The 22,939-nt window shown below is 43.1% G+C and overlaps 1 protein-coding gene and 1 long non-coding RNA gene across 2 annotated transcripts in view; one reads left to right on the forward strand and one right to left on the reverse strand.

Moving 5' to 3' along the window:
* Nucleotides 1-5,635: 5,635 nt before the first annotated feature.
* On the forward strand, nt 5,636-18,236 carry LOC129626732 (uncharacterized). Its single transcript, XR_008702163.1, has 3 exons — nt 5,636-5,927; nt 15,492-15,742; nt 17,876-18,236. It is a non-coding gene; the product is annotated as an uncharacterized LOC129626732 (long non-coding RNA).
* Nucleotides 9,872-22,939, reverse strand: part of LOC129626728 (adhesion G protein-coupled receptor E4-like) — a 36,849-nt gene continuing 23,781 nt past the window's right edge. Inside the window, exons 12-17 of the mRNA XM_055546121.1 lie at nt 21,641-21,876; nt 19,960-20,026; nt 19,302-19,393; nt 18,300-18,480; nt 15,573-15,668; nt 9,872-10,885 (exon numbers count right to left, since the gene is read on the reverse strand). Of these exons, the coding sequence (XP_055402096.1) occupies nt 10,775-10,885; nt 15,573-15,668; nt 18,300-18,480; nt 19,302-19,393; nt 19,960-20,026; nt 21,641-21,876 (783 nt within the window). The 3' untranslated portion in view covers nt 9,872-10,774. The remainder of the gene's footprint in view (nt 10,886-15,572; nt 15,669-18,299; nt 18,481-19,301; nt 19,394-19,959; nt 20,027-21,640; nt 21,877-22,939) is intronic.

Raw genomic sequence — 22,939 nt, forward strand, 5'->3', positions numbered from 1 at the left:
TTCATAGGGTAGCAAAGAGTCGGACATGACTGAGAAGACTTAGCAAGCATGGGCAACCGTGAGTTCAAGCTGGTTTTAGAAAAGGCAGAGCAACCAGAGATCAAATTGCCAACATCCGCTGGATCATCGAAAAAGCAAGAGAGCTCCAGAAAAACATCTATTTCTGCTTTATTGATTATACCAAAGCCTTTGACTGTGTGGATCACAATAAACTGTGGAAAATTCTGAAAGAGATGGGAATACCAGACCACGTGACGTGCCTCTTGAGAAACCTATATGCAGGTCAGGAAGCAACAGTTAGAACTGGACATGGAACAACAGACTGGTTCCAAAGAAGAAAAGGAGTACATCAAGACTGTATATTGTCACCCCGCTTATTTAACTTATATGCAGAGTACATCATGAGAAATGCTGGGCTGGAAGAAGCACATGCTGGAATTAAGATTGCTAGGAGAAATATCAATAACCTCAGATATGCAAATGACACCACCCTTATGGCAGAAAGTGAAGAGGAACTAAAAAGCCTCTTGATGAAAGTGAAAGAGGAGAATGAAAAAGTTGGCTTATAGCTCAACATTCAGAAAATGAAGATCATGGCATCTGGTCCCATCACTTCATGGGAAATAGATGGGGAAACAGTGGAAACAGTGGCAGACTTTGTTTTTTTGGGCTCCAAAATCACTGCAAATGGTGATTGCAGCCATGAAATTAAAAGATGCTTACTCCTTGGAAGGAAAGTTATGACCAACCTAGATAGCATATTGAAAAGCAGAGACATTACTTTGCCAACAAAGGTCCATCTAGTCAAGGCTATGGTTTTTCCAGTAGTCATGAATGGATGTGAGAGTTGGACTGTGAAGAAAGCTGAGCGCCGAAGAATTGATGCTTTTGAACTGTGGTGTTGGAGAAGACTCTTGAGAGTCCCTTGGACTGCAAGGAGATCCACCCAGTCCATTCTGAAGGAGATCAGTCCTGAGTGTTCTTTGGAAAGACTGATGCTAAAGCTGAAACTCCAGTACTTTGGCCACCTCATGTGAAGAGTTGACTCATTGGAAAAGACTCTGATGCTGGGAGGGATTAGGGGCAGGAGGAGAAGGGGATGACAGAGGATGAGATGGCTGGATGGCATCACCCACTCAATGGACGTGAGTTTGAGTGAACTCCAGGAGTTGGCGATGGACAGGGAGGCCTGGTGTGCTGCAATTCATGGGGTCGCAAAGAGTCAGATGCAACTGAGCGACTGAACTGAACTGAAGTCTGTAAATCTGTTTCTTTTTTGTAAGTAAGTTAATTTGTATCAGTTCTTTTTAGATTCCACATATAAGTGATGTCATAATAAAGATATTTCTCTTTCTCTGCCTGACTTACTTCACTCAGTATGGCAATCTAGAGGTCCATCCATGTTGCTACAAATGTCATTATTTCATTCTTTTTAACAGCTGAGTAATATTCCATTGTATAAATGTTGGTTTTGTTTTTTTAATTGGAATATAGTTGATTTACAATGTTGTGTTAGCTTCTACTGTACAGTAAAGTGAATCAGTTATATGTATACATATATTTGCTCTTTTTTAAGATTCTTTTCCCATGTAGGCTATTACAGAGTATTGAATAGAGTTCCCTGAGCTATACAGTGGGTCCTTATTAGTTAAGGACATACTAATGTCATTTTACTAATTATTACCTGGCAATTTTTTTGTAGCTCCACTGTCCCCTTTTTCCTCTCTGCCTACCTTTATGAATTGATGATTTTCCAACTGGTATACAATGATTCCATTCTTTTTCATGTGTGTGAATCTACTATATGTTTTTGCTTTTGTGATTACCCCAAGGCTTCCATAAAACATCTTACAGCTAAAATCATCCATTTTAAGTTGATAGCAACTTAACCCCAGGGCTTCCCTGATACACAGTTGGTAAAGAATCTGCCTGCAATGCAGAAGACCCTGGTTTGATTCTTGGGTCAGGGAGATCCACTGGAGAAGGGATAGGCTACCCACTCCAGTATTCTTGGGCTTCTCTTGTGGCACAGCTGGTAAAGAATCCACCTGCAATGTGGTGAGACCTGGGTTCAACCCCTGGGTTGGGAAGATTTCCTGGAGAAGGGAAAGGCTGCCCATTCCAGTATTCTGGCCTGGAGAATTCCATGGACTGTATAGTCCATGGGGTTGCAAAGGGACTGAGTGACTTTCATTTTCACTAACCCCAATCACACATAAAAGCTCCACTCTTCTTCTCTCCTTTTTTGTCTTTGATATCACAATTACAATCTCTTTTTATATTTTGTATTTGTTAACAAATTAAGGTAGCTACAGTTATTTTTAATATCTCATCCTTTAAGCTTTACACTAGACTAAGTTGTTAACACACCACCATATTATAGTATTATGTATGGTGTGTGCTCAGTCTTGTCTGTCTCTGTGACCCCATGGACTGTAGCCCACCAGGTTCCTCTGTCCATGGGATTTCCCAGGCAAGAATACTGGAGGGGGTTGCCATTTCCTTCTCCAGGGGATCTTCCCAACCCAGGGGTCGAACCTGAGTTTCTTACTTCTCTTGCATTGGCAGGCAGGTTCTTTACCACTAGTGCCCCCTGGGAAACCTGTAATAATTACAGTATTGGGGTATTCTGAATTTGACTATATGCTTAACTTTACAGTATGTTCTACACTTTCTTTTTTAATGAATCATAATTGTACTGTCATTACAATTTAAAATTGTTTTGGAAACACTGTCTGGTCACAAAGTTATCCATGCACTTAATAATTCTAATGTTGAAACACACACCTAAAACCCAACATGTTTGGAAACGAATTTAGAAACAGTAGAACAAAATTAATCAGATCAAATTACTGATGTGATATGCCACAGAGTTTTAGTTTGGGAGCATTTATACCAGGACATGGAGATTGTAGGGTAAAGGAGTTAGAGAAGGTGAGGCTCAGAAAAAGAACGAGACCGGCACTCTATAGGAACAGATCATCTTTAATGAGGCAAGAAGGGGCAGCAGTCAGATTAGTGAGCTGCTGCACTTACCCAAGAAAAGAGTAAGTATATATAGGCATATATGTGGAAAGCTATTGTCTTAAGGGGGCCTGTTCGTCTCCAAGGTTGTTCAGAGTAGTTATCTCTTAAACAGCTGGGTCAAGGAATTTTGGAGATCGGCCAGAGGCTGGACCAGCTGGGAGCTGGGTGTAATCAACCTTAATGTCCATTTTTTCTTGGGGTGAGAGAGTTCTTTGTTTTGCACAGAATGGTGGGGAGGACCTGGAGGGGAATTTTAACTCCAGGCTATTTTGAGCCACTTAATTTTCCTTCATTCCAGGCCCTAAGGAATATATATAAAAAGAGAAAGAGAGATGGGCGCTGTTAATGTTCAGGGCTTCTTCGTGCTGATAAATGAGGGTCAGGGGTTTGTGGTCTGGGAGGAAGGAAGTCTAAGGCCCGTAGTGTTGATTTTTATTCTAGCCATCAGGGTCTCAAACAAAAGAACAGTTTTGACTTGGTCTTGGGAAATGGCTCGGATTCGGTCTTGGAGGAATTTCTGGAAAAGATTAAGCAAATAAGGACCAAAGGTGAGTAGGAGAATGATAAAAATGAATGGTCTGAGAAGGGGTAAAAGTTATAAAAGGTTTCCTGTAGCCACAGGGTGGAGATGTAATCTTCAGTGTGTTTGAGTGCGGATCCTTGAGGACTCACGACCCAAATATCTGCCAGAAGTTGTTCTAGGAATAATTGTAGCCGTGAAACCGACAGGCTCATCTGTTGCCAGTTGGGGCTGGTGGAAGCTGTGAGAACTTTAGAGTTGTAGGGTCTGTGTGAGAAACTAGATAAGTATTAGTCTGGCAAGCATTTTCATCATTGGGCTGCATAACCTTTTTTTTTTTTTTTTTTTAATCCGGGTGATGTGTACCCAAGGAGTGATTTTTTTTTTTTTTTAATTTCGTACTGGTAGGGGTCAGTAGAATTACTATGTAGGGTCCTTGTCATTTTGGGGTTACATCTGAGTGGGACCGAACTGTCATATAGACTTTGTCTCCAATTTGAAGAGATAGGTATGGAAGATTGGGGTGTGGTCGAGGGAGTAAGTTATCCATTTGTTGCCAAAGGGCATCTCATATCTGGGCAAGTAAAGGAAAAGGAAGGTGGGAAGGCCGTTTGGGACTGTCCTGGGAAGGGTGAAGACCCAAAGGTATTTTGGGCCACCCATACATGGCCTCAAATGGACTGATATTTAAGGGGTTTTTTTGGTAAGGCCTGGACCTTTAAGAGGGCTAAAGGGAGGAGTTTAGTTCAGTTCTTGATGAAGTTTGATCGTTAATTTGGTCAGAGTTTCTTTTAGGACTTGGTTGGCTCTCTCAACCTTTTGGAAGACCAGGGATGGTAAGGAATGTGAAACCTCCAAGGAACTAGAAGGGCTCGTGCAATATTTTGGGTGATTTGGGATGTGAACTCTGGCCCGTTGTCAGACTGGAGGGAGGAAGGTATTCCAAACCTTGGGAGGATTTCAGTAAGAATAAGCTGAGCCACAGTAGGGGCTCATTTGTTAGTAGTCAGGAAAGCTTCAGTCCATCCAGAAAATGTATCTACGAAGACTAGGAGAAATTTAACCCTTTTTACGGATGGCATGTGGATGAAATCTATCTGCCAGTCTTGTGCAGGAAGACGTCCACGAATTTGGTGGGTGGGGAAAGGAGGGAGTCGAATGTTAGGATTTGTCTACTGACAAATGGTACAAGTTTGGGTCAGATTATTTAAATAAGTCACATCCTCCTTAGTCAGTTTAATAAAATTCTGAAGGAAAGCCTTAAGTACTTTTGCAGAGGGATGGAAAAGGGAATGTAAATATGAAAGTAGTGTGTGGATGTTAGGTTCACCAATTTGGGTGATAGTAAAGGCAGGACTAACAGAGGTGGCCTGTCATTTTGTTGAAATGGCAACCCACTTCAGTATTCTTGCCTGGAAAATCCCATGGACAGAGGAGCCTGGTGGGCTATACTCCACGGGGTAGCAAAGAGTCGCCACGACTGAGCGACTTCACTATAAAAGGAGATAGGACTATGTCGCTGATGTCTCCGGCAATGTATTAGAGCAGCTTGTTTTGGGAGCTGAGCCACAAGGAGGAGTTCAGAAATAAAAGAAGCATTGAGAATAGGTGTGTCTTTCTGAGAGAGGAATCTCTTTTCTCTCTAGATTATAATGTTAGAATGTAATATGTTATAGACATATTTGGAGTCAGTGTAAATGTTGATCTTTTGGTCTTTGGCTAGGGTCAAAGCTTGTGTAAGAGCTATCAATTCAGCCTGTTGTGGGGATGTGTGAGTTGGGAGTGTGGCTGACTTGAGGCGAGCAGGATAACTTTGTAAGGCTGTCCCTGAATTATAGTGTATTGATCCCCAAATGGGGCTTGTTTTTGGGCAGTGCCATCTATGAACCAGGATGGGACTTTGGAGTCAGTAAGGGGCTGATCAGTTATATGTTCAAAGGGATTAAGTGTCATATCTAAGGTCTGAATACAGTCATGAAATAGGTGTTCTGTTTCTGGATCTGGTGTAGGGAGTAACCTAGCAGGATTAAGAGGTTTACAAGGCATAAAAGAAAGGGATGGGCCGAGGAGGTGTGGGTGGAGGATTTGTAGTTGAGCAGGGGGCAGAGAAAGGAAAGCCTGATGAGAGAGTAAATCTTTGAAGGAATGAGGTGAACATACATTTAGAGGAGCATTTCAGGTTAGTTTTTGGGCTTCAGGTATTAAGAGGGTGGTTGCAGCTAAGGCCTGGAGACAAGGTGGCCATCCAAATGTGATGAGATAGAGTTGTTTAGATAAGTAAGCTAGAGGCCCCATATGTCTCCCCTTTTTTGGCACAGAACCTCTAAGGCATGTCTTTGTCAAGAATGTACAAAAAGGAAAAAAGGCTTGGTGTAATCAGGTAAGTAAAGAGAAGGGGCCTGTAGTAAATGTTTGATAAGAGTCTGTATTGGGGTGTGGAGAGAGGTGGGGGCCAACAAGTGTTCATCCAAGTTATTTCGAGTAGCTTGGTAGAGAGGTTTTGTGTGGAGGGCAAAATTTGGGATCCATATTTGGAAGAAGTTTAACAGACCTAATAGAGAAAGAAGTTTTCTCTTGGTTTGGGGCCTGGGGGGTCTGTGTCAAGGCTCGAAATCTCTGAGTTGGGATTATTTTGGATGTGGGAGTGAGAAGTAATCCCATGTGATTGGCAGTGGTGGAAGTAATTCGTGCTTTGGAGAGTGAGACTCTGTTGCCCAGTTGCCTAGGGCATTTAATACTGTCGCAGTGTGGACTAGGCAGTTATGGCGAGAGGAACAATAAATCGTCTACATATTGGAGTAAGGTAGTAGAACCTAGGTCTAAAGTTTGTAGGTCTCTTTGGAGGGCTTGACCGAAAAAATGAGGGCTATCTCTAAACTCCTGTAAAACGGTCTAAGTTAACTGTTGAGATTGATATGTATCTGGATCTGTCTGCTGCTGCTGCTGCTAAGTCGCTTCAGTCGTGTCCGACTCTGTGCAACCCCATAGACGGCAGCCCACCAGGCTCCCCCATCCCTGGAGCTGTTTAGGTGAAGGCAAATAGAGGCTGTGAGGAGTGGTGTAGGGTATAGTAAAGAAATCATCTTTGAGGTCTAATACCATGAAATAGAGTGTGTCAGGGGGAATACGTGAGAGAAGGGTGTAGGGTTAGTGACCACGGAGTGTACGGGTATTATGGCCTCATTGACCTTGTGAAGATCTTGAACTAGACACCATGAGTGGGGTCCCTTTTTGGCTGCTAGTATAGGAGTATTATGAGGAGAACAGATAGGCTGCAAAAGGCTGGTTTTGAGCAGTCGGGAGATTATTGGTTTAAGTCCTTGTTGGGATTCTGTGATCAGGGTATATTGAGTTTGGGTTATTATTTGAGAGGGATTTTTAAGAAAGACCTGCATGGGGGAGTGGTGTCTGGCTACTGATGGGGCTTCGGTGTCCCAGACCTGAGGATCTATTGGGGAAAGGTCAGGGGGCAGGTTTTGGGAGTGGGGGCTGGCCAGGGGTTCAGGTGCCATTTGGATGCAAAGAAGTGATATGGGATCTAAGAATGGGAAGTTTTAGCTTAGCCAGAAGATCACATCCCATCAGTGTCTGGGCATTGAGGAACTATTATAAAAGAATGTGTTAGTGTTGTTTTGCCAAAGGAATAAAGGAGAGGAGGGGTTATTTTGGGATAGAAAGGGATGTCTGAGACCCATATAATGGCCACTTTTGAAGGTTGGAGAGGGCCCTTAAAGGAGGTTAAAAGTGAAAAGGCCACTCCAGTGTCTGTTAGAAATGAGACTTTGTGTCTGGCCACCATGCCAATTACCCAAAGCTTTGAGTCTATCTGTATGGGGTGGACTTGGGGTCTGGAGCTTGAGCTCCATCACTGGATTAACTCAGGCACGATTGGATCATCTCTCACCTAATTCGAGGAACCATGGTCTGGGGTGCCAGGGCCTCCCTGAGCCTGGTTCCTGGCCCATTGTTGTTGGGCCTGGGGTGGACCCCGAGATTTGGTGGGTAGTGTCTGGGAACAATCTATTTTCCAGTGGACCCATTGTTCGCAGGTGGGGCAGGGTTTGGTAGGTGAAGAAAATGGCAACCCACTCCAGTGTTCTTGCCTGGAGAATCCCAGGGACAGAGGAACCTGGTGGGCTGCCATCTATGGGGTTGCACAGAGTCAGACACGACTGAAGCAACTTAGCAGCAGCAGCAGCAGCAGCAGCAGCAGGGGTTTGGGCAGGACTTAGCCCAGTGTCCCGTTTGGTTACATCTGAAGCAGGGATCTGGAGAGTAGTCTCTTATGGGTGGGCTGAGGTTGATGGGCCAAAGGGGTTGAATTTTTTCCTTGGATAGTTGCAGTGAATAAAGCATATGTGGCCTTTTTTTTTTTCTTTTTCTTTTTTTGCTTCTTCCTTCCTATTGTTGAAAACTTTAAAGGCTAATTTTAGAAGATCTCACTTGAGGGGATTTGGGGCCCTTTTCTAACTGGCATAGTTTTCAGCGAATATAGGGGGCTGACTGGCTTATGAACTGACATGCAGGTACAGAAGTCCAGCAGGGGTGGAAATATCTACATTAGTGTATTTTTGGACTGCCTCAGTAAGCCATGAAAGAAAAAGGGCAGTATTTTTATCTTTTTCTTGAGTCACTTCCCTAATCTTATTGTAATTATTAACATGAATGTGAGAGCTTTTTAGCATTGCTTCTAGTAAACAAGTGATCATATGATGTAGGTACCAGATGTTGGCATCGCCTGCTTGATATGTCCACAGTGGTTCAGTTAAAGGGACTGCATCATCAATCACCACATTGGTCCTATCTTGGTTATGGAGCTGATCAGCAGGAGTCCAGGCTGCCTGTCATATCCGTTTCTTTCCATCAGGGGTTAAAGTGGCATTTAGGATGTAATAAAGATCATTTTAGGTTAAATGATATGCTTGTGTATGGCGGAGGAATTTTTTTATGTATCTAGTAGGATTTTCTGAAAAGGATCCCAATTTTTCTTCAGTTTGGCTCATATCAGAAACTGAGAAAGGCACATGAACCCATGTAGGGCCCTCCGGTCCCACTGCCTCTCTGAGAGGAAATGTGTTTGCTTCGGGTCCTGGCCGATGGAGGGGGCTGGAAATCTCTTTGGGGGTTCTGGAGTCATGGCCTTCTGTTTCGGAGGAGGAAGGGCTAGAGGATGGGGTCTCGTCTCCGGAAGCTTTTTCTCCGGGGCGGTAGGAAGGAGGCTCATCTGCTGGGTCAAAATCGGGGGGCTGAGGGTTTAGGGGGCCTTTTAGGGACTTTAGATTTGGATTCTTTTGTAATGGACGGGAAGAGAGAGCAGAGGAGGATTTGATGAACAGTCTTTGCAGAGAGAAGGATGGCTTCTAAGGTCTCAGAAGGCTTGAATATAGGGGTCCTTTGACCATTTGCCATTCCATTTGAGGAAGTTAGTGAGATCTGATAAAATATTGAAATCGAAAGTCCTGATCTCAGGCCAGGATTTTGATTGTCTAATGTTGATTGTCTAATTGGTATTGAGGCCAGATCTGTATACAGAGTTGTTTTAAGCAGTTAGCTTTGAGTTCAGTGAGTGAGTGGTCTGAGATTTTTGAGAACACAAGCCAGAGGGGAATCTTTTGGGACAGATTGGCCAGACCCCATAATTGAAAGGCAAGCAGAGACTCTTATTGGGAGCTCGAGTTGTCACCCGTAGTCGCAATAGGAGTTACGAGAAGAGAGCTCTGTGTCAAGGTGGAGGGTCCCCCACCATCGCCTACAGAGTGGCCCTAGGCCGGGGGTCCCCGGGACCGGAGAGGACTGGGTTCTAGGGTGCCTCTAGAACAGCGTCCGGATCTTACCTTAATTTAGGGGCCGGCTTGAGTGGAGTGTTGCATGTAAAGGGGTCGAATGGCAAAAGGCCTCTGTCCTGGAGTTGGTCGGTCTCGTGGAATTAAACATGAGTATGTTAACCTCAATGAAAGAGCTACCATTTTATTACTGGTATATCTGGACAATAAATGCTTATATAAGAAAAAAAAAAAAAAAAAGAAAAGTGTAGAGAAAAGAGGAAGAGAGAGAGAGAGGCCAATATTCCTCAGGTTACATGGAAAACCAATAAAGCCCTTACACAGGACTTGTACCGCTCACGAAGGCATAGGGCGTCCTCTAGAGGAGGTCTTGAAAACCCCAGCGGGAAAGTGAGCTTGGCAGGCTTCCACTCTGCGAAGAGCTGGCCATGGAGAAGGAGAAGGAACTGCAACCTCCTGGGGTTTCGGCACCAAAAATGTAGGGTAAGGGAGTTAGAGAAGGCGAGGTTCAGAAAAATAACGAGACCGGCACTCTACGGGAACAGATCACCTTTAATGAGGCAAGAAGGGGCAGCAGTCAGATTAGTAAGCTGCTGCATTTACCCAAGAAAATAGTAAGTATATATAGGCACGTATGTGGAAAGCTATTGTCTTAAGGGGGCCTGTTCTTCTCCAAGGTTGTTCAGAGTAGTTATCTCTTAAACGGCTGGGGCAAGGAATTTTGGAGATTGGCCAGAGGCTGGACCGGCTGGGAGCTGGGCATAATCAACCTTAATATCCATTTTTTCTTGGGGTGAGAGAGTTCTTTGTTTTGCATAGAATGGTAGGGAGGACCTGGAGGGGAACTTTAACTCCAGGCTATTTTGAGCCCTGTAACTTTCCTTCAGAGATGAAACTAAGAAAACAAAATTATATTTAATCAGAGAATAGGGTAGGTTCAAAAAAGTCTTCAGGCAAAGAAAATGGAAAAGTGCTGGCGTTCTGACTGCAAAATTCTTCCTGAAGACAATTCACTCCTAAGTGGGACTGGTGGTGTCCCATTTTTGCATTGCCAAGCATGCAACCCTCTTTTCATATTAATTCATATGAGAATTATTGAATTATGCAGGTGTCCAGAGATGCAAAATCTTGGGGAGCATAAAATGCAGCGGAGAAGCCAGAGGAGAATCTGTAAGCTGGATCCAGATGTTAGTCAGTCATAGGCAAGTCTAGCAGAGGAAAATCCACTTATTTCTCTCATCATTAAAAAGGATTTCTTAACCATTTGATTAAGCCTGACACACGATACTGGATTCTGGATCTAAGAATTCTCCCAGGTGTCCCTTTCTTTCTATGGAGAGAGAAACCAAGATGAGGAAATCAGGACTCATTTTCACAGGAAGGGTCAACAGTGGCATTGGTCCCATCCATACATGACCACGAGGGGGCGCAGTCCACACGCAGCTCAGTTGTCTGTTTTGAGCCAAGAAACACTAATAAGGTGAGGCCCAGGCGGTGGCTGGATAGACGCAGAGTCTTTTTTGTAAAAGAATTCCGATGACTTCTCCAGTTTCTCCTATTTGGGGGAAACAATGTGGAGAAAAAGCTGAAGGGAAATGAACACCTCAGAAATTAACTAAAACTTCTAAGCATGCTTGGAAGTGACAAGCTAGAATTGCCCTAAGGTTCAAAGCTCAGTAAATCAGAAGCTGCTGCTGCTGCTGCTAAGTCGCTTCAGTCATGTCCGACTCTGTGCGACCCCATAGGCGGCAGCCCACCAGGCTCCCCCGTCCCTGGGATTCTCCAGGCAAGAACACTGGAGTGGGTTGGCATTTCCTTCTCCAAGGCATGAAAGTGAAAAGTGAAAGTGAAGTCACTCAGTCGTGTCCGACTCTTAGCGACCCTGTGGACTGCAGCCCACCAGGCTCCTCCGTCCAAGGGATTTTCCAGGCAAGAGTACTGGAGTGGGGTGCCATTAATGTTGCCTGATGTATCAGTAAACAAAGGATGGTACAGCCACCTACAAAGGTGCACCCTGAGGGGACTCAGGATGAGAAAGAATGGGATACGGAGGTAAATAGCTAAGATGCTTATCAAAGGAATTATTTCAAAGAGCCTAGGCTCTTGTGGGTTTCCCAGGTGGTGCTAGTGGGAAAGAACCCATCTGCAAAGCAGGAGACTTAAGAGACTTGAGTCAGGAAGATCTTCCTGGGTCAGGAAGATCCTCTATTCCTGGGTGGGGAAGATCCAGGAGGGCATGGCAACCCACTCCAGTAGTCTTGCCTGGAGGGCTACAGTCCATAGGGTCGCATAGAGTGGGAACGACTGAAGGGACTTAGAGCAAACATGCAGACTCGCATTTTCCTGTACATAGAAAAGCACTAAATTCCTTAAGATGTCCCTTAAGTTAATCTCCCTTAATTAACAGTAATCTTTTGCTGTTCTGACTACCTGATCTTTGTTGTAAAAACTCTTATATAACCTGACTCCTCCCTTGCCTCTTTGGAACAGTCCCTCAGAGCTCTTCTTGAAGTCCTCGGAAAGTCTGACAAATAAAACATAATTTTCAACTTTTAGGTTGTGTGTTTTTTGTTTTTTGTTTTTACTCAACACCCCATAACACCATCTATGATGGGGTTTAAAAACTTAGTTTCTTCACAAACATTACGTGTTTGGGGCTCAGAGGTAAAGAATCTGCCTGCAATGCAGGAAACCTGGGTTTAGCCCCCAGGTCAGGAAGTTTCACTGGAGAAGAGAATGGCAACCACTCAGGTATTCTTGCAGGGAGAATTCCATGGACGGAGGAGCTTGGTGGACTACAGTCCATGGGGTCACAAGTAGTCAGACATGACTGAGCAACTAACACACACTGTGCGCCAGGTAGCGTTTGAAGCACTTAACCTGTAAGATATCATTTAATTCTCATGATGAGACAGATATTATCATTCCCATTTTATAGATGAAGAAACTGAGGTTCAGAGATATCAAGTGGCTTGTGCAAGGTCACACAGCCTGGAGATGGTAGAATCTGGGATCTGAATCCAGACACTTGGGCTCTATGTAAACCCAATAGTGATGGATCACTTAAACGCTACAGAGGATTAATGGAGGTTGCAAGCTTGGTTAGGTTGATTATGTACTACTTATTTATTTATTGTCAGCTCCACCACACAGCATGCGGGATCTTAGTTCTGGACCAGGTATCTAATCCATGCCCCCTGCAGTGGAAGCACAGAATCCTAACCACTGGACAACCAGGAAAGTCTCTGATTATGTGCTTTTTAGAATGTAACATGTTGTCCAAGGATAGGGATTATGAGACTCTCCTGGGGGTCCAGTGGTTAAGACTTTGCCTTTCAATGCAGAGGGTATGGGTTCGATCCTTGGCTGGGGAATTAAGATCCCATATGCTTCAGGGCCAAAAAACCAAAACAAAACAAACAATATTGTAACACATTCAGTAAAGTCTAAAAATCTTGTAGTCGCTAAGTTGCATCTGACTCTTTGAGATTCCATAGATTGTAGCACGTCAGCCTCCTCTATCCATGGGATTCCCCAGGCAAGAATGTGGACTTTAAAAATAATCCACATTAAAAAAAAATAAGGGATTATGATTATTATTCTGGACTCTTCTATATAGTTAGTTGAAATGTCACCTCCTCAGTTTTCCTCTAATCATTCATTCCAAAATAGTCTTTCCCTCACTACCTATCACTATATTCTAATTTTCTTCATACTCTGTCTCATTGTATGATATTTGTCCTGCCCCTAAAGGTGTTTTGGTCAATCTCTACTCTCTATAAATGTCCTTGTTTTGGTCACTATTGTTTTCCTTCTGCCTAGGGAAATGCCTGGCCAGTGGAAATTGCTCACTGGATTTGAGAGTCTTAATTTCTTGTTTTGTTGCTATTGTTCAGTTGCTAAATCATGTCTGACTCTTCGGGATCCCATGGATTGCAGCATGCCAGGCTCCCCTGTCTTTCACTGTCTCCCAGAGTTTGCTCAAACTCATGTCCATTGAGTCGGTGATATCATATAACCATCTCATCTTCTGCTGCTCCCTTCTCCTCCTGCTTTCAGTCTTTCCCGGCATTAGGGTCTTAGCATTAGGGAATCTTAATTCCCTCATCAGAGACTGACTCCACACCCTCAGCAGTGAAAGCAGAGAGCCCTAATTACTGGACCACCAGAGGATTCCCCCAGGGGTCATTTTTTAAAAATTAGATATATTCATCAAGTTTTTTGGCTTCCCTAGTGGCACAGACAGTAAAGAATCTGCCTGCAATGAGGGAGACCCAGGTTGGGTCTGGAAGATCCCCTGGAGAAGGAAATGGTAACCCACTCCAGTATTCTTGCCTGGAGAATTCCAGGGACAGAGGATCTTGCTGGGCTACAGTCCATGGGGCCACAAATAGTTGGACACGACTGAGGACTCAAGTGGCAGAGTCGTAGGGAGGTTCATTGTGCTGTGCGCTAAGTCACTTCAGTTGTATTCGACTTTGTGTGGCTCTATGAAGTGTACCCACCAGGCTCCTCCATCCATGGGGTTCTCTAGGCAAGAATACTGGAGTGGGTTGCCACGTCCTCCTACAGGAGATCTTCCCGACCCAAGGATTAAACCTGCATCTCTTATGTCTCCCGTATTGGCAGGCAGGTTCTTTACCACCAGTGCCACCTGGGAAGGGAGGTTCATTATGGCCACATTATTTAAAAATAAACTTCCCCAGAGCTTCCCTGGTGGTTCACTGGTAAAGAATCTAGCCGCAGTGTAGGAGACGCAGGTTTAATCGCTGTATTGGGAAGATCCCCTGAAGGAGGATACAGCAACCCACTCCAGTATTCTTGCCTGAAAAATTCCATGGATGGAGGAGCCTGGCAGGCTATAGTCCATTGGGTCACAAAGAGCTGGACACTGTCTACACCCCCATTTAGAGCAGGGAGGGACGCCTCCAGTAGAAAAAATGGCGCTGGTCGCTTTTTTTCTCTCTTACAGATGGGAGCTAACAATTCCAGCCTCACTCCTTTGAACTTTATCCTGAAAAACTGGGATAGATTTGATCCCCAGGGCTTAAAGAAGACACACCTGGTCTTCCAGTGTGATACTGCATGGCCACAGTATCCGTTGGAGGACGGCGAATGGTGGCCAGTTGGAGGGTCTCTTAAGTATAATACTGTTCTACAATTAGACCGGTTCTGTAAGGAACAAGGGAAATGGGTAGAAGTACGGAGAAGGCAATGGCACCCCACTCCAGTACTCTTTCCTGGAAAATCCCATGGACGGAGGAGCCTGGTAGGCTGCAGTCCATGGGGTTGCGAAGAGTTGGACACGACTGAGCGACTTCACTTTCACTTTCATGTATTGGAGAAGGAAATGGCAACCCACTCCAGTGTTCTTGCCTGGAGAATCCCAGGAACGGGGGAGCCTGGTGGGCTGCCGTCTCTGGGGTCGCACAGAGTCAGACACGACTGAAGCGACTTAGCAGCAGCAGCAGCAGAGCCACTAAAGAACAACAAAATTCTTTCAGCCTGGTGCATTCCTGATTGCTTTCTAAATTTTTCCCTTTTTTATTTTCTTTTTTAAATTTTTAATATAATTTTTAAAGGTTAATTTCCATTTGAAGTTATTACAAAATATTGGCTATATTCGCTGTGTCGTACAATAGATCTCTGAGCCCATCTTATACCCAATTGTTCGTACCTCCCATGTCCCCACCCCTACAGCGCCTCTTCTCAAGTCTAGCCATGAGTTTGTCCTCTATATCTGTGAGTCCTTTGCTCCATATTTTTTCTATAGCATATCTCATTTTGTAGCACACTGTATAATCTACTTTTGGTATTTACTGTCTGTCTACTCCCTATTGGAATATCAACTCTGTGAAGGTGAGGATTTCCCCCCAATATCTAAAACAGTGGCTGGCACAAACTAGGAACTCAGTTAATTTTTGTTAAAAGAATGTTGTTGAATACATGTAATATTTCTGTTAAATATCATTGGGTATTTGTTAATGGACGGAAGAGGAAGAAAGAAAGGAAAGAAGGAAGAAAGATAGGAAAAGGGAAGAAAGGAAGAAAGAGGGAGAGGAAGAAAAAGGGAAAAAGAGATTTTGGGGGTTTGGTCTCAAAACCCAGAAACTTCCACAGCTTAATGCAGGAATCTAATGTAATCTCTCTCTTTTTTTCAGATCAAACAACCAGGAAGTTCCTAGTAGCAGGAGATACTGAGTTCAGACAAGTACACGGCATTGCAGAGGAGCCCATCTTACCATTTTGGTCTGAGTAGCAGAGCGAAATACCTCAGAGCTTTCAGTTTCAACCCCTTTCCGCACCCCACTAAACCATTTCTTGAATTCCATCTGCACCTAAGGAATATAGAGGCTTGTGTTACATCCAAAGCTTGGTTTGGGAGAAAAGACCCTAAAACAGGAAATTAAAGGTATATATGCTAAGACATATTCTCTGCCACCCTTATACTGATTCTTGGTATAATATTGCCATGTTCATGCTGATTCATTTAATTTAGATTGGATTTTCTTGGTTGTTAAAGAGGTATTTACTAAATGAAAGGCACCATAAGGATTCTATATAGGATAATAATACTGATCATGTTGATGGTGGTGAGGGTGATGGTGGAAATGATGATGATGTTGATATGATGGTGGTGGTGGTGATGGTATGATAGTAATAATGATGAAAAGGATTATGGTCGTGATGGTGACGATGACAAAGACGGTAATGGTGATGTGATGATTACGATGATGAAGCCCATTATTTATTGAACACTAGCAATGTTTAATGTACTTTATAGACAACATATCAGTTAATACGTTAACCAATACAATGTAACATTCAGAAGAAACAACAGGAGAAAGATTCTTCTCTCACCCCCAATTAAATGTGAAGAAATTGAGACTCTTGGAAGTAAATTGACTTGCCTAAGATCACATGGCCAGCACGCAAAACTTTGTCATTTTTACTCAGAGCCCTGACACAGACCACCCACTGTGATTCCATGAATTGCCTTCCTCTAACCACATTATCGTATTTTTTAAAAGACATCTAAATTCTTAATACTCAACATTAACTCGCATTAAGTTCTATTTTTCTTCTTCTGTGTGTGAGGAGCACCAAGCATTAAGGCAGTAAAAAATGAAAGAGAAATCTGTAAACTGTTAAGATGGTCTTTTCACCGCCAGCATCTTAACTGGTGGTAATTCTACTCAACAGCAAAGGGAAAAAAGCCAGGAAAGTTGTTTTCAATCTTTACACTATAAAGAGTGAAATTATAATGATCCTCACTGAGAACAAGTGTGCCACAAACTGCTAAAGACATTTGTTTTGTGTTATCTCATTTAATTCTCAATCCAGCGAGACAGGTATTGCCATATTTGCAGATGAGAAAAACAAAGGCTCAGAGAGAGTAAGCAACCTTCCCAGAGTCACACAGCAACCCAATTAGTGGAAATACCAGGATTAGAGCTGGTCTTTCTGGGTTTGTGGTAATATAAAATTATGCCAATAAACCAGCGCTTTTCCATACAGTGCACCTGACTAGGAGGATTATTCATCCTCTCTCTGACAAATTCAGGTATGGCCATGGGGTCTGCTTTGGCCAATGAAAGAGAGTTGAACTAAGCTTTGCCATAATCTCCTTTCCCTTTGCCATGAACACACCAATGTTCTACTAATAAATAAGGGCTGCCCCTTCAGCCTCCATCACAGAGTGAAGACGATACATATCAAACCGCAGCTATGTAGCATAGGCAAGAAATGAGCCTTTGCCATTTAAGCCACTGAAATCAGAGGGGGATGAGCTAACTGTTACTACAGCAGAATCTCCCTTATCCAGACTATGAATTAAATTGAATTGAATTATGAATTAAAGTGTGTCCCCTGAAAATTCATGTATGAAAGCCCTAACTTTCCCAATGTGATTGTATCTGGAGGTATGACCTTGACGGAAGTGGTTAAGGTTAAATGCGGTCATAAGCTCCCAGGTGGTGCTAGCGGTATAGAACCTGCCTGCCAATGCAGGAGACACAGGTTCAGACCCTGGGTCAGGAAGATCCCCTGGAGGGGGGCATGGCAACCCACTCCAATATTTTTGCCTGGAGAATCCAATGGACAGAGGAGCCTGGTGGGCTACAGACCATGAGGTCGCGGAGAGTCGGATACGACTGAACCAACTTAGCATGCATGAGGTCATAAGCACCGAGTCCCTGTTCAATAGGATTAACAACATCCTTATAAGAAGAGACCTGAAAACTCTCATTCTTACTCCCATGTGAAGACACTTTCAGAAAGTAACCATCTACCAAGAAGAGAGTCCTCTTCAGAACCCAAACATACTGGCATCCTGATATTAGGCATCTGGTCTCCCAAGTTGGGAGAAGATAAATTTCTATTGACAAGATCACTCTGTCTGTGGTATTTTTTATGGCAGTCACCAGCAGACAAATGCATGCAACTTTCTTTTACTTCTAAAATTATTCCAAAATAAAAAGTTTACTTAAAAAGAAGTTATTAATAACTAGACTAACAATCTTTTTTTTTTTTTTCCATATGGCAGGTCCAGATTGGAATGATGAATGGATGAAGACTCAGAGCACTTACCCAAGAAGTACCTAAACCCTCTTCCTAGAATCAAGGCAACTCCAAAATTATAAATATACAAGGTCAGAGAGAAGATCTCCTGGAGAAGGGAACGGCTACCCACTCCAGGGCTTCCCTGGTGGCTCAGATGGTAAAGAATCTGCCTGCAATGTGGGAGACCTGAGTTTGATCCCTGGGTTGGGAAGATCCCCTGGAGAAGGGAATGGCTACCTGCTCCAGTATTCTGGCCTGGAGAATCCCATGGACTACCGTCCATGGGGTTGTGAAGAGTCAGTCATGACTAAGCGACTTTCACAAGGTCAGAGAAGGGCGAGGATATGAACAACAATTCAACAAGACTTTCAGATTAAGCTGGTGAGACACAAAATGATTTGCCTTACCTGGCGATTAAGAAGACAGTGTACCACAAAAAGCAAAGTCCCCTGTAGGACATTGATGATGGTGAACATGTAGGCGATGATCGATCCAGTGGTCTTCCCAACTTCTTCAACCAAGAAAAAACCAAGACCCCAAGAACATCCCAGGATAAACAGCTGAGAGATGGCTTTAAATGTCATGACTCTGAAAAAGGAAAAAACAGTAATACCTCTCATTTATCACTACACAGTGTGCATGGCACTCAAGGCTTTCAGCAGGTTCTTTACCACTAGTGCCGTCTGGGAAGGCCTCTCATGTATTACCTTAGTTAAACCTCACGAATAGCTCATGTGGCGGAGTGTCTTCCTCGAAGTCATGCAACTTGAAGAAGGCAGAACCCAATTTGTTTTTTCTTTTGAAATTAAAAGTAGTTTTTAAAATTTCTTTTTAGTAGGAGGATAATTGCTTTACAATAATTGTATTGGTTTCTGCCATACATCAACGTGAATTAGCCATAGGTATGCCCCTTCCATCTTCAACCTCCCTCAGACCTCCCACCTCATCCCACCCGTCTAGGTTGTCACAGGGTACCAGATTTGAGCTCCTTCCATCATATAGAAGATTCCCAGTGGCTATCTATTTTACATATGGTAATGTATTAATGTATCTGTTTCAATGCTACTTTCCCTACTCATCCCACTCTCTCCTTCCCCTGCTCTGTCCACAAGTCTATTTTCTGAGTCTGCATCTCCATGAACCTAGACCCTTTTATACAGAGTGAAGTAAGTCAGAAAGAGAAAAACAAATATCTCATATTAATGCATACATGCAATCTAAGAAGAGGGTACTGATGAACGTTTCTGACCTCTGAGAATAATGCTTTTTCTCACTCTTGAAAATTATTCCTTTGCAAAGTCTTTTATGTGGAAGTTTTATACCCTATTTTTATATGGGTGGTTCCAGAAAATGTGGTCCTATAGGAAAAAAAATCTATGGGTACCACTAATTCTGGTATGCATTCTTACCTGGTGTTCTGAATGGTGGAAACTTCTTTATTAAGGGAGGAAAGTTTGCTTCTCAAAATCCACAGAACTTGGAAGTAGAACACCAAGTTTATCTGTGGAAACAGAATGGAAAATTGACTTGGAACTGTCTTTTGAAGCTATGTCATGCAACCCAACTTGAGGTAGACCTAAGAATCTTTTCCCAAAAGATACAGATTTTATAAGGGTAGTGATATGCACACAGGCTCTGGTCTTTTATACAACACAGACTATAGAACCCATACATCTGCTGGTTGATTAGCATGACTATATAATTTATCATTCAAGCCAGGACACTTTAAAAGTGAAAGAATGCTATTCACGTCTATACCAGGATGACGGATGTAATCAGGAATTTCTTGGCAAACAGGAAAATGTTCTATGCAGAGTGAATATTTTCTAAAGGTTTGTCAAATGAACAAATCCTGGATTTTTAAAAGACTTCCCAGCAGAGGGTTATGTTATATCAGAGGAACCAGGGAGCTGGGGGACGCTGAAGAAAGACATCTGAAGACAATATTTCCAGCAAGAAGGGTTGATCACATTAGGCTGTATTTCCTTATCACATCTCATTTCCACTTTAACAGATAAGAAACACACTCTGTGTTTCACCAGTAAATATCAATGGTCAGTCACCTACCAAGATAATGAGTGCTACTGGCCCCATGAAGCTCCAGATGAACCCTTTATCAAGTTTGAGCCAGCAGCTGTTGAGAGAAAGATAAGCATTAGCTGCTGATTTCTTAGGAGAAAGCAAAGGACTTGAATTCCGGCTACTGTAGCAATATCTGAGCAGTGTCCATAGCTGTTTGCTTCAGATCTGAATCTTAGGTGGAATTAAACATGGGTCCTCCCTCATCTCTTGCAAACTGCATGCTTTGAACCTCAGTTTCCCAAGTGTAAAGTGGGGCCAACCAAAATGTTTTCAACACTTTTAAGTAATTACTGTGACTATATACCAAGTCTTGAAGTCAGATAGTATTATCAGTCCTCTGACTTTGCTTTTCTCCTTCAATACTGTGTTAGCTATTCTGGGTCATTTGCCGCTCCCTATAAACATCAGAACCAGATTGTCAATATCCACAAAATAATTTTCTGGGATTTTGGTTGGGAATACATTCAATCTATAGATCAAGTAGGAAAAAACTGACTTCTTGACAATATTGACTCTTCCTGTCCATGAACATGGACTATCACTTCATTTATTTGAATTTACTTTGATTTCTTTTATCAAAGTTTCCATCATATAGATCTCATAGTAAAGATTAAATGAGATAATGTTCATACATTTTTAATACATTTCCTGACAGAATTAAGGACCAATGAATGTAGCTAATAATGTATTCTAATACCATGTGAAAGTGAAAAGTGAAAGTCTTATCTGCATCTTTGCAACCCCATGGACTGTAGAGTCCATGGAATTCTTCAAGCCAGAATGCTGGACTGGGTAGCCATTCCCTTGTCCAGCGAATCTTCCTGACCCAGGAATTGAACCAGGGTCTCCTACATTGCAGGTAGATTCTTTACTAGCTGAGCTACCAGGGACTCCCAATAAATGCATTCTAATAATGTGCTGTGCTTAGTTGCTCAGTCATGACTGACTCTTTGCAACCCCATGGACTGCAGCCCACCCGGCTCCTCTGTCCATGAAATTCTCCAAGCGAGAATACTGCAGTGGGTTGCCATGCCCTCCTCCAAGGGATCTTCCCAACCCAGGGACTGAACCCACGTCTCCCACATTGAAGGTGGATTCTAATAATAATGATTGCTAAAATAAGAGAGTAAAAGTAGTAATTTTCAGCTACAAAAACTATCAACACTAATAATCAAGCATATTTCATGTACCAAGCACTCCAATGCCCAATACTTTGTATTCTTTCATAGCTTATATTTGCAAAAATAGTATAATTTATCAATATAATTTATTCTGAAAGAGGACATGGCAATATGAAACTGGCAAAAGTAAGCAATTACCAATACTCAGTAGGCAGAAAATCTCCCATACTTGATTCTATTCCAAGGGTTACAACTATGGCCCACAGGCCAAATCTGGTCCTCTCTTTGTTTTTGTAAATAAAGTTTTATTTAAACACAATCACATCCATTAATTTACAAATTGTCTATAACACTACAGGGGCAACGTTGAGTAATTTCCAAAAAGACCATATGGCTTGCAAAACAATATTAGTTACCATCTGTTGTTTTTCTTTTCTTTTTTTTTTTTTTATAGGAAGTTTGCCAGCCCCTCTCTACCCCACTGTTTCGGATTTTGTATTGGTAATGGACACCACTTCCACCATGAATGCACTCATCATGCTTACTGAGTATACGTTCCATAATTCTTGTGTCCTACTGTTGCTGATACAGCCACAATCAGAGCTGGGACCCCGTAGCCTACAGGGTACATGAACCTCTTCTTGAATCTGCCTGCAGTGGTGTAATTGGCCACCTTGAGGTTCCTGACCGTGAGGAAGAGGTGCAGCCCTTCGAGGAACATCCAGGTGAAGGCGGCCAAGTAGAGGTAATGCAGAACACCTGCAATGACCTTGCACAGCACCTGGAGGGGACAGTAGAGTTAGGAACATGGAGCTGATGTAGTCTGTACCTGATTATATCCTTGCCTGTGTGCATGCCAAGTCGCTTCAGTCATGTCCAACTCTTTGCAACCCCATGGACTGTAGCCCACCAGGCTCCTCTGTCCATAGGATTCTCCAGGCAAGAATACTGGAGTGGGTTGCCATGCCCTCCTCCAGGGGGTCTTCCTCACCCAGAGATCAAACCTGCATCTCTTATGTCTCCTGCATTGGCAGGCAGGTTCTTTACCACTAGCACCACCTGGGAAGTCAAATTATATCCTTAACACTTATTATTTCCTGCATGCTAGCCTAGAATTTAAATTCTTACACCTGTGCCATTTTGCTTAGGGACAACACATCTTCTAGGGACTCTCACCAACCATTGAAATCTGCCTATCTTGTGCATGGGGCAAGCCAGAAGTGCCAAGAAATGAATGCCACGGGTGAAAAGTGAAAGTGTTAGTCACTCAGTCATGTTCAGCTCTTTATGACCTCATTGACTGTAGCCTGCAAGGCTCCTCACTCCATGGAATTCTCTAGGCAAGAATACTGGATTGGTAGCCATGCTCTTCTCCAGGAGATCTTTCCAACCCAAGGATTGAACCTGGGTCTGCTCTATTGCAGGCAGATTCTTTACAATCTGAGCCACTGTGGGAGCAGCACTCAAATCCATAAGAGACAAGAGTCAGCAAATCAGTACTCCATTGACTTTGGCCTTTGGGGGGATGGTATGGTTAATTTTATGTTTCAGCTTGACTGGGCTAGGACATGTCCAGATAACTGATAAGACATTATTTCTGGCCATGTCTGTGAGGATGTTTCTGGAAGAGATTAGCATTGGAATCAATAGACTGAGTAAGAAAGATGGCCCTCACCGATGAGGATTGGCATCCTCCAATTTGTCAAGGGCATGAATAGAACAGAAAGTTGGAGAAAGGGAGAATTTGCTCTCTCTACTTGAACTGGGACATCCATCTTCTCTAGCTCTCAGACATCAAAGGTCATGGTTCCAATAAATTTTATTTATGAAATGTAAAGCAGAAA

This window comes from Bubalus kerabau, chromosome 1 (genome assembly GCF_029407905.1).
Source record: "Bubalus kerabau isolate K-KA32 ecotype Philippines breed swamp buffalo chromosome 1, PCC_UOA_SB_1v2, whole genome shotgun sequence".
Lineage (NCBI taxonomy): Eukaryota > Metazoa > Chordata > Mammalia > Artiodactyla > Bovidae > Bubalus > Bubalus kerabau.